Genomic DNA, 11,354 nt, shown 5'->3' with positions numbered 1-11,354 from the left:
CACAGGACCTGGGGGGACACCGGTGTCGGGAACCGATCCGCTTCCCGGGAGCGGCTCACGGAGGCGCGGAGCCTCGCTATGGCTCTCTCCGAGCTGCAGGTGCCCGCATTGCCGACGCCGCAGGTGAGCCCCTTTCCCTCAGCGTTTTTCCATGACTTCTATGTCTTCCCCGTTCTCTCCCCACCCCCACCCCCCCAACGCGTTTGTTTGTTTTGCTTAAAATTACAGATGCAGGGAAAACCGCCTGACATCATGGGAGCGGGACAGGCGCGCACTTTGAAGGGCTCCTGGGCAGGACTTCAAGTGAAATCATACGCCTGGGAGGAATCCGATACCGGCCTGGAGAAAGCAGCGGGGCGGCCCCTGCCAAACCGAGGAATGTGCGAGGGCCCGAGGCCGGCGCCCCCCGCCCGCCGCCCCGCAGGAGGCGCAGCGCCGAGCACCCGCCACGGCCGGGACCGTCGGACCCGCCGCCTCCCCGCTCCCCCAGCTCCGCGGGGCCCGGGCCGTGGCAAGGACCTCTTCTCCGCTCGGGTTTTCTTTCCTGCAAATAAAGGGGACGCGTCGATGGCGGGGAAAGAAGAGTCTTTCGGGGAAAGAAGCAAAATCAATCAGGACTTTCAAAGACAGAGTTCATTTTCTGATTGTAAGAGTGTTTGAAATTCCCAAAAGACAAATTAATATACCTTTAATTTTTTTTTTTTTTTTCTTCAGTAAGCCTGATACTGACTTAATCGCTTTTGGCTTTAGCCCTAGGAGCACCAGGCCACTGCAGCCCCCCATCCCAACCCAGGAAAGGGCACGTTTCTATTTTTTAAAATCAGGATTGTCCCCTTTTTATGATTTTTTTTTTCTTTTTTTTTTTTTTCTTACTGAAGCAAATTTAGCTGTTCGAAGGCAAGAAAGCTCACCAGCTGAGTGCCCTGGTGCTCGGGGAGAGTTGCTGCGGCCACAAGGACCCGTCTGGAGGGATCCAGGGCTGAGGTGGAGTGATCCGATGGTAGCATGTGCACCCCGAAAAGGAACTGGGGATTTCTGTCACCCGGTTATTTTAGCTTGCTGGAGAGTGTTAGCAAGGTCTAGGCCAAGAGGCCGCTCATTGACGGCAGAGGAGTCAATAAGATTTAAGTCCACCAAGTGGAGTTGCTCCGGATTTCTGAGGACAACATCTTGATCCGTAGTTTTTAAAATTCACTTGATGCCTCATTCATATTTCTCAGGTATCCGCGACCACGAAATGCACCTTTCCTTCAGCATAGAGCAGTTCATCTCGTTTTTTCCTGAACCTGATCTCTTCCTAAACATGGAGTGTTTTCCCCCCTTTCTTCAGCGTGATTTCTACTCCAAAATGAACAACCGAAACCACCCCAAATCCCTCAAATTCCCCTAGCCCCACTTGCCAAAGCCCCGCGTCTGCTCCCCCTTGCCTTTTGCTTTTGCTGCAGCTGAAGCAAGGCTAATAGGTATTATTACCTCCTCCTCGGTAGCCGGATCGCATCGGAGCGGGGTTTTTCAAAAGGTGGGAGTCGCTGAGGGGGGAGCTGCGTCCGGGGCACCGGGGGGAGGCAGCAGCCCCCCGGAGCTCGCAGCGGCTCCTTCTTCTCTCTATCACGGAGGGCCGCGACCACCAGAGCCTTCATCCAATTTTCAAGTCCTCGCTAATCCGGCAGTGCAAACAAGCGCTGCGGGCTCTCTATTGTAAACATTGCGCATTGGCCTAAAATATGCACGATATTAAATTAATAATACTGTTAATGTCAGCAACAGACGGCAGTATGTGGGTATGGAAAAAAAAAACAAACACGAAGGAAATAAAGTCAGCCTAACCTGGGCTATGTAAACAGGCTCTGTTTTGAAAAAAAAAAAACCCATCCTATTTACCCTAAACACAGTCTGGATGCGGCAGCAAGGTCTCTGTCTCTACGGGGGACACTGATCGGCTCCCAGGGCGGGCGCTCCGCAGTGGGTGCCCCAGCGCACCCGCGCACTGTTTGCAGCCGCGGAGAAGCAGGAGGAGCCTCTCCCCGGGCACGGACCGGCTGCGAAGCGCTAGGAGGTGAGCAAGTGACAGCAGAGACAGAATCAGCTGCCCGCTTGAAGGGCTGGGTTTTGGGTTTGTTTTAGTGGGATTTTTTAAAATTATTTTTAATTTTTTCAAAGCTGGAGCAACTTCCCTTTTCATCTTCCTTCCGAAACCTATGGTCTGGATATTCCCCTTCTCTTACAACTAGGGTCTTGCCCCTTACTGGGACCTCGCAGAGGGAATCGTGAGAAGCAACAGAGGCAACGTGCGCCCTGCGTGTAGAAAAAGAGAAGAGGGCTGGTTAGCGAACACCTCCTTGCTCTGTACAACTTAAATGTGATCGCTAGTCTATATATTATATAAAACCCTAGAGAGCAGAGCAGTCAAACATCACTTCCACCGGAAAACCCCACTCGCTAGACACTTCCCTATTTCAACCACACTTTCTTTCGTTTTGCCCACAGATGGACGAATCCCTGTTTAAAGCCTATGCCTCTTCCTTAGGAACATCAGCAAATATTCCTGCTTCAGGGACTGGGGAACAGGCCCTGGTCCTGCCTTATATTTGTGGGGAAAAGCAGAGAGGCAGCGCCAGAGCTCTGCGGTAAAACCTCACCTCTTGCCGCAACTCTGCAGCACTCGGCGTTAAGATTAAAGGAGGAGAAGGAGAGAAAGGATTGAGAGAATATCTCCCCCCACCCCAAATGCAGTGAGCTTCAACTCAGAATAATAAAGCTGTCTCAATAAATAACGTGTCTGTGCCTGTCAGTAGCCGGTTTATTTGCGTTTTTCACCCGGTTTGTTTATATTAGTGCCCCCTCTCTCTTGGGTGTCTTTACAGCTCAACAAGTAGGTATTTATCTACAGTTCCAAGCCTGAGTTCTCAGAGAGATCAAACTTTAAGGTTATTAAAATTTCAATCATATTTATTTATTGCAGAAAAATAATATACAATGATATTTACAAAACAATCATAAAAATAGGAATGCATTTAGACACCGGATCTATTTGCATTTTAACATGGGTCATCAATAAATAAATAAAATGTTTATTTTTTTTCTCAGAAGAAAAATAATAATAATAAAAAAGTTAGGAACCGGGTATATAACAGCTTGAGCCCAGCTTATTCCCCCCTAAAAAAAAAAATTTAAAAATCATCTCTACAGGGATATTTTTCGGTTGGTTTGTTGATTTCATTCAAGAATGAAGAAAGTCCACAATAACGTATTTCCTTTCATCAGTGGCTCATAGACACGACCTCTTGGGAATGCATGCAAAAAAAAAAAAAAAAAAAAAAAAAAAAAAAAAGGCAAATAAAAATCAAAGTTAAATTCCAACATTCTTCGTCAAAATTAAAAAAAAAATATCGAACGGTTCAGACTTCTATCAGAATGCAGAGATGTGTGGATTGTACCGACGCCCAAAGGGTAGTCACTGTCCAAAGCCCTTGTCTCTTTCTCTTCCCTTAAGTGCTCCCCACGCCCTGCTTTGAATTTGGATATTGCTCTTCTAATTTCCAAGAAATCCTTGGTACTTTTTTTTCTTTTTTTTTCTTTTCTTTTTTTTTCTTTTTTTTTTTTTTTTTTTTTTTTTTAGACAAGACCAAAAAAAAATCGTATCCAACTTCAGAGTCTCTAGAATGTCCATTTTCTCCTTCTGTGGGAACAATGTCATCTGCAAAAACCCAGAGAGGGCGGAAAACTCGTTACTGAAATGAAAGATACACACACAACTCCCTACACCTCTCGCTCTCTCATGCATGAATGGAGGAGAGAGAAACTCTTGTCCCTGCCTTGCAGGAGGTGCGGTGCTCCTGTGACACCCAGGCCCGGCAGCCAGCGGTATCAGAGCCGAGGGAAAGGGACTGCTGGGGCGGTAGGAAATGCTGGTCGGGAAGCAGACAGGAGGACATGGATTCACTTCAAAATACTAGCAGCAACAGCAGCAGCAGGAAGAATCATCCCAGCAGCCCCGCTGGCTCCGCAGCGTTTGGTGCAGAAGTGATCTCAGGCCGGCCCCATCAGGCCGGGGCACACCCGCACCGCCGCCGCCTCCCACCCCGCACCACCCGGGCCCCGCGCAGCCGGGGCACACCTCGGGCCACGCAGGGGGACGAGGGGCACCTTCAACACCCTCCTGCTTTTCGACCAGGCCCCGCCGGATGGGGAGGGCCCGTCTCGCCCCACGGACACGCGTGCCCGGCCCAAGGCGCAGCCGGCGGCGCCTCAGCTCCCCCACACGCCCACCTCCCCCCTTACTCCCCGGGCTGGTTTCGGGGTTCCTGCCTTACCTAGACCTCCTGCCGGGGGGATGCGGGTGTGGGACGCCGCCTGCTAGTGGGATGCGGACATGGACCAGGCGCCCTCCATTCTCCAGACCGAGAAGGCGTAGCTGAGCCTCTCGTGGGCCACATAGCTGCAGCTTGCCATCTTGGAGTCCAGCTCGTCGCTCTGTAGGACCTGGTAGAGGAAGTCGATGTACCTGGCCGCCAGCTTGAGGGTCTGGATCTTGCTCAGCTTGTCCGAGGGCAGTGTGGGGATGATCTTCCGCAGGGCGGCGAAGGCTTCGTTCAGCGACTGTGTGCGCTGCCGCTCCCGCACGTTGGCCATGACCCGCTGGGTCTGCAGCTCCTCGTAGGACTGGGGGCTGCCTCCGCCGCTGCTGCTGCCTCCGCCCCCGCCCGTCCCGCACTTCTTGCCCCGCTTGCCTTGGGCCGGGCTGCAGGGCTCGTCCGCGGCCCCGACGGCTCCGCCGGCGCTGCGGCGGCTGGAGCGCCGCTTGCGCCCCCCTCTCTTGCTGTTGGGCAGCTGCTGCCGGTCCGGCTCCTCTTCGCTGTTGCTCAAGCTGTCGTCGGCGGGGGAGACTGGCGAGTTTGACTCGTCCTGCTGCATCATCTCTGGGGGGAGATGCGAGAAGCGGGCCGGGAGGGGGGGGAGGGCAGGGAGAAGAGGGGGGCACCTAACCCGCCAGCTCCCCCTTGATCGGCTGCTTCGCTGGCCTGCGAGAAGAAGGAGGAGGAGGAGGGAGGGAGGGAGGGAGGACCTCACTTTGGGGGGAGGGGGGATGGCATCGGGATCCAAGAGGAAAAAAAAAAAAAAGCCAACAAAAAAAATTCCCTCCCGATCCCTCCTTGGAGCCCCTTCGAGGTGTCTGGGATTGGGAGAAAGTTGAAGAATTGGAGGTTCTTATAGCTCCTGCTGGCGGAAAGTTTGGGGGCAGCAGTGTCATTGGCCTGACGTGGAGAGGAGGGACTTTAGCTGAGTTTTATAGGAAAGTTTCCGCTTCCCCCCCTCCACGCCCTCCCCCAATTATTTTTTTTCAAGCCATTCACAAGTGATCTGGCCTCCCCCTACACACACACATACATCGTTACCCCAACCCCTTTCTCTGCTTCCCTCTCTGCGGTTTCTCCCTCAGGCTCCTTCGGTTCGCACTCGGCTTCGGGATGGTGCTGGGAGGCCTGGGATTGAGGGTATGGGGGTGCCATACACCCCCTGCGCTGCTGCAGGGGGGCCAACGGGCCTCTTAGTCCCTGCGCTGGGGGAGGCTGCCCCGGGGCAGCCGAGGAGCAGCCCGCATCTCTCGGGCTTTCCTCTCCGTAGTGGGCAAGGCTTGAAGCGAAAAAGAGGAAAGGGAAATTACCCGCGGGACAGCAACAAGGCACATCCTAATTTTCTCCCGCTCTTGCACACACGGCTCTCCCATCACCGAGCGCCCCCGGTCTCCGGCTTTCTGAGGGACTCACACATTTCTGGACTGGGTAGGGGGGACATCACAGACTTGTCCCGTCAGGCTGGAGGACTGCACTTGGAGAAAGCCATCTTCAGAGGCAGAAGCAGCAGGAAAACTAAGCACTGGCTTGGTACATACGCATCTGTCCTTGAGCTCGTCTTAAGACAAACCGGGGAGGATCCGCTCCCCTGCAGCCCCCAACCTGGCATACCGGGAGAGTGGAGGCTGTGCAGACCCTCTCTGCCCGCATTCGGTGGCTGCTGAGTTCTCACTTCAGTTCACCCTCCCTGAAAGCGTTCGATTCCGGCACTTCCTTGGAATTGAACCTGTTTATGTCAAATTTTCTTTCATGTTTGCATCCAAAACTATTTCTCCCCATCCCCCGCCTTTGTGCCTCCCTCCGCGTTCGCTGGCAGCACAGAGCAGGTGGTGTGTCTTTTTAACAACAACTCAGACTCAAACGGGGATCGCCTGGGAGGAAAAGCTAGAAATTGCCAACCATTAGTAAACGGGCAATTCACTTTTGCTGCTCCCTGAGAGTGGACCGCACGCCTCCGGGGTCCGGCCAGCCTGGCACCGACCGCTTAGACAGGACACCCCGGGTGTGGGGCAGAGCTGGCAGCGCTGGGGCAGCGCCGAGGTTCCCCGGCTGGATGTGGGGCGAGAGGGCGGGGAGAGCTAACAAAATAGCAGAGGAGCGATAAAGCCCGGGAACGAAAAAGACAATGCTTCTGGAAGAGCGCTGTCATCTGCTCCGGAGAAAAGAGCCAGCTCTCCCCTCTGCCTGGGGTCTTTGCAGGGGACCAGGATCCGGGAGAAGCCGCTGTCGAGGGGCAGGGGACCCCGGTCTGTCGTGGCCGATGTCCCCGCTGCCTGCCGCAGCGCCCGACCGGCACTCGGAGCGGCAGGAGCTGCCCCACCGCCCCTCTGCTTCCCTCGGCTGAGCTTCCCTCCTTGAGTCTTCCATCCAGGGAAGTGAGCAAGTAACAGTCTGTCCTAAACCTTCTCTTTGGGAAAACAGCTGGAAACAGCACCAAGGGAGAAAAGAGGGACTGAGTTACCAGGCGAGGGAAGACACAGCGACCCGCAAAGAGTGAGTACAGCTTCACATGATTTCGGCTTGTCCCAGATGCGTGTGCTACAACCTATAGGACTTTTTGTTCACCTTTACACCACGAAGCTTCAGGGGATCCCTTGTGTTGGCAGCAGCTGCTGCCCTCAAGGTAAAAAGAGCTGGCTCTCTTTCCATCTCCCTCTCACCAGTAATTTTGGCTGTGGCCAGAGGCCTGGTGCTCCTCTGAGGTGTTTAACAGTGTCATTACACAGCAAAGGTTGGAAACAATGGTGGTGAGCAGCTGTAGGCTTGCCTTCCTTCCATCCTTCCTTGCTTGCTTGCTTCCTTCCTTCCCTCTCTCCCTATCCCATTCTTACATAAAAAAAAAAAAAACAGAAAAAACAAACCAAAACAGAACCCAGCATCAAAATGTAAATTCAAACTCTTTTTTTCTTGCTGGGAACAGGACTCTAGGGCCATGCCCCAGAGATGGTTGAGCATCAACCATCAGCAAAATCAATGGAAGCCATACACTGCCTGAGGAGGGAGGGACTGTCTCCTGAGGGTTTGGTGCTACAGTAGGAAGCATGGCTTGTCTGGGTCAGCTGAACTTTGAGTAAGACACAGAACAAGCAGGTGTTGATCCTGCTTTCCATAGGGCATGGGGAGGGTGGGAACGAGAGGTAAGGACATGTAGGGAGGGTTACTTGGTTTGGAAAACCAGAAAACACAAAGAAATGTGGGCAGGTGATGACCTTGAGGAAAGAGGAGAGGGGTTTGCATTAGCATCAGCATCAGCTACTCTTCACAGAAACTGCAGCAAAAGCAACCACCAGCAACTAGAAATGGTGCAACCTAGGACCAGCACACTGCTGTATAAGCCATGATTACACAGAAAACCCCATCATTTTCACTTTGGTTTTAGATTTTTCTTTGACTCACAATTCACATTCTACAGAGCAAAGAAAACTCAGCGTTACTGCCAAGACCCATGCCAGAAGTGCAGAGGCCAGGCAAGCTGTGGTGGAAGAGGTGTGGCCCAGGGGACCTGTCACTGGGCTGACTGCAGGAGCCCACCTGGATCCCTCAGGCCTGCTGTTGGGCAGCATCCCTGCCTTGTGCTGGGGTGTAGAGGCACACCTGGAAGAGGCTGGATGTGTCAGAGAGTCATGTCTGGGTGTCTGTGGAGAAGGACAGACTGGTGTGTTTATGTGTGAAGTGTGTTTCTCTGCATGTGCATGTACAGTTGGTCTTTTGCAGTGTGCATGTATATGTGTGTATTGGAAGGGGAAGGGACAAGGCACTGTGCAGAATTTAAAGAAAATCAATTCAACCCTGTTTTATTTCAAAATATATGGTTCTAGTGGGGATGGAGGTGGAGGCTTTTTATTCCACACTAAAACTATGTGTGTAGTTCATACATTATGTGTGTAGTTCATACAGTGTTAAACCATCTGTTTTGAACTGCTAAAAGCCACCAAGGTAGACCTGCAGACCACTCCGGAGTGTGGGATGAAGGATGCCATGCCCTGCCCTCTGCAATGCATAGACATGGCTTGGGTGAGGCTGGCTCCCTGGGCAGGCTCTTAACACTGCTTTGCTCTTTGGAGGCAGCAAGCAAAGCTACAAGCAGCTCCAAGGCCTTTCCAAGGAGATTTCCAGGTCCATTTCTGCACGTTTCCCTGGGCCTAAGTGCAGGAAAATGTGTTCTGTGGAATCAGCCCTTACTTGGAGCACACTCAGGACACAGAGAACTCTAGCATTTAGTCATCTGTCCAGTAACATATAACACTGGTGAAAGTAACCCCTAGACAGGTATGGGTGTGAGAGTGGAGTTAAATAAACGAGGAATAAGTTTAGTGCAGTGACAGAATGAATTGGGCTGTGACGATCATTGTGGTTATGGCTGATCAGAGTGAAACAATTAGAAGGGATCCCTCCAGCTATGTCCTGTGTAGGCACCCATCAGCTGCTAAGACAATCCAGACCAGGACAAGCAGGGTCTATCTTACCCGGGCAGAAACATCACAGCTTTTGAGGGGTGTAGGCAGCCGGTTTGATATTTTCTTTTGATTTTTGTTTAAGAATGAATGAAAGGTCTGATTTTGTCTGCCTGTATATAAATCACAGCAGAATTTTAAGAACTAACGTGCAGAAGATCTGGTAGTGACAACTACAATGTTGTCCACCAACATGTTATGTGCATATACAAATATTACAACTGGGTTGCATCAGGCTGTTCAGTATTGCCAATGCAACATGTAATTTAGCTCTCCAAACCAATTCGCTCTGGTAAAATACCAAACTCTCTCACTGGTGGGGATTTCTTGGGATATTCAGTATTACATATATGAACACTTAGAGACAGCCTGGGTAACTCTTTTCCATGTGAAAGCTTTCAGTTCGGAGTTTCCTCAGAAGCTCCTTTAAGACCTATTTGAAAACCCTGATTTCCATGGCCAGGTAGTATAATTCCTATGAATGCCTAGTCCAGACCAAATCCCTTCAAATGGGACAAGAAAGCACCCAGGAACTTTTCACACTGACATTTATGCACACCAGGAGACAAGCTGAGAAATCTCTCTGGGCTCTGGTACAAACTCAGCAGACGGTCAGAAAGAAGTTATAAAGGACCTGAAGGCGAGACAAATTTTTAGGTTTCTCTCTCCTTTTTAATTTCTCCCTAGTCACGGCGGCAGCTCGTACAACGAAGGATCGGGATGGCAGGCGCCGGTCGAGACAGGGTCCAGAGGGGCTTGGTTTGGAGCTGCTGGGCTCCTCCGGCGGGGCTGGGGCTGTGCGGCCGGCGGCCACCGGAGGGCACGATTCCCCGCACGTCCCGGCTCCTCCCGGGCTGCGGGACCGGGGAGGGGGAGGCACAGCTGCCAGGGGAGTCTCTCTCTCCTCGGGCAGAGCAAAAGGGGCACCCGCCGAGGTCCTGCGGCTGCCCAAGAACCTTCACCCCAATTTCACGGGCGTGGGATGCCGCCAACCCAGCTTTCCCGTCTATTTGGAGAGATTACCTCAAAACCTCCGCGTTTCAGGGGGACTCGAGTGTTTTGGGAGTTTTTTGTTTGTTTGCTTGGGTTATTTTTTTTGTTTTTTTGTTTTTGTTTTTTTCCTCGAGCACTGAGATCTCTACTGCCCACCCTGCGCGGTGCCGCAGCGGCACGGCCGCCCCCCAGCAGGACCGTGGTGGGCTGGGCAAAGCGGCACAGGAGCCCTCCATGGACAGAAGGACACTTCTCACTGGTGCTTTTCCAGCCCACGGTGCTTTGACACTCGCTTCGTTTGGAAGCTCTGGAAAACAGAAGGATGACACGGGAATCCTTCAAGGAATCAGTTTTGTGTTGCTATCAAAACAACCACAAAAATATCTATCTATCTATCTATCTATCTATCTATCTATCTATCTATCTATCTATCTATCTATCTTTTTATCTATCTTTTTATCTATATTTTTCTATCTTTTTTCTATCTACCTATCTATCTATCTATCTATCTATCTATCTATCTATCTATCTATCTATCTATCTATCCTCTTTGTGATGTGGTAGTTCATCTAAAAGTCCTGACAGCTTGCTGCCACAGGAGGACCTGACAGTGTTTTGGGGGGTTTTTTTTGTTTGTTTTTTGGTTTGTTTGTTGTTGTTGTTGCTTTTTTTGTTTGTTTGTTTTTTGTTTGGGTTTTTTGTTTTGTTTTGTTTTTTTAACTTCCCAGCAGGGAAGTGCCGTAGCCTTCAGGGCTGCCAGGCTCTCTGGTGAGGGGAAGCCCCCCCTCCCCACCCCACTCCCTGCCCCCAGTTTCACCCCCATCCCACCTGGTCTGGTGCTGTGCTCCCAGAGCTTTGGACTGCTCTGCATCCTCCTTCCTTCTTCATTGTCACCTCAGTGGAAGGCCAGCAAATACCGATGTCCCATTATCAAATAAGTGATCCCACATAGGAGACAGGTGCTCTTAGAAATTAAGATCGCAAATTATTTAAAACACGCATTATAAAATAAAATGTTTTATTTATATACATTTTAATACTCTCTGGGAATAATTCATGAGAATAGATGGGGATTTTTAAGCAGAGCAGGAGTACCTTGGTTTAAGTCTGTGTGGTATCCTCTTCTGTACCATAGAGGACACCAGTCCTTCCCATCCCAAGAGATCAATGAATCTAATGCTGCTGTGGAGCTCTACCCCTAATTGTGGCTCTGGGTCTTGTTTATGTGGTTTAATGCCTAAATGTGAAAAGACTGCTTAGTAAGACAAGATTATCTACACTCCTGGGATAATAGTTATTTATATTAATAATGGAGCTTATTTGCTCTTTCTGTTCCTTTGATTTTTATTTTTTTATTTTCACTTTTCCATCTCTTCCATCTATCCTGAACTATGTAAATGCATATTTTTTGTATTCTTCCTGCTCCCACACATTACTCAGATCAATATACTCAATCTTTCAGTACACTTGGCCTATGTAAACTCCACAAACCTTCAGGCCTTTTTAACCACAAGTTTTGCCTTTTCTTCCAAGGTGGGGGAGTAAACATCTT

The 11,354-nt window shown here is 50.8% G+C and overlaps 1 protein-coding gene across 3 annotated transcripts; it reads right to left on the bottom strand.

The window, feature by feature from the left end:
- Positions 1–2,928: 2,928 nt before the first annotated feature.
- On the bottom strand, positions 2,929–5,605 carry TWIST1 (twist family bHLH transcription factor 1). Of its 3 annotated transcripts, none has more exons than XR_011724282.1 (3): positions 4,314–5,604; positions 3,622–3,697; positions 2,929–3,580 (listed from the first exon to the last, which is right to left on the bottom strand). XR_011724282.1 is itself a non-coding variant. In XM_071735753.1 (2 exons), exon 1 carries the CDS (start codon positions 4,915–4,917, stop codon positions 4,357–4,359), a length of 561 nt encoding a protein of 186 aa, XP_071591854.1. In that variant the 5' UTR covers positions 4,918–5,605; the 3' UTR covers positions 2,929–3,283; positions 4,314–4,356. The 3 variants fall into 3 exon arrangements, 1 of the variants encoding a protein (XP_071591854.1); XR_011724281.1 differs by having other exon boundaries at positions 3,627–3,697; XM_071735753.1 differs by lacking the exon at positions 3,622–3,697 and having other exon boundaries at positions 2,929–3,283; positions 4,314–5,605.
- Between the last annotated feature and the right edge of the window lie 5,749 nt (positions 5,606–11,354).

The sequence above is a fragment of the Heliangelus exortis genome, chromosome 2 (assembly GCF_036169615.1).
Source record: "Heliangelus exortis chromosome 2, bHelExo1.hap1, whole genome shotgun sequence".
In the NCBI taxonomy this organism is placed as follows: Eukaryota; Metazoa; Chordata; class Aves; order Apodiformes; family Trochilidae; genus Heliangelus; species Heliangelus exortis.
Note: the sequence above shows the minus strand (reverse complement) of the source record. Positions and strands in the feature narration are given on the sequence as shown.

What these genes read in the sequence shown, in the direction of transcription:
- TWIST1 (XM_071735753.1), bottom strand. Translation starts at nt 4,917, where the DNA reads ATGATGCAGCAGGACGAGTCAAACTCGCCAGTCTCCCCCGCCGACGAC.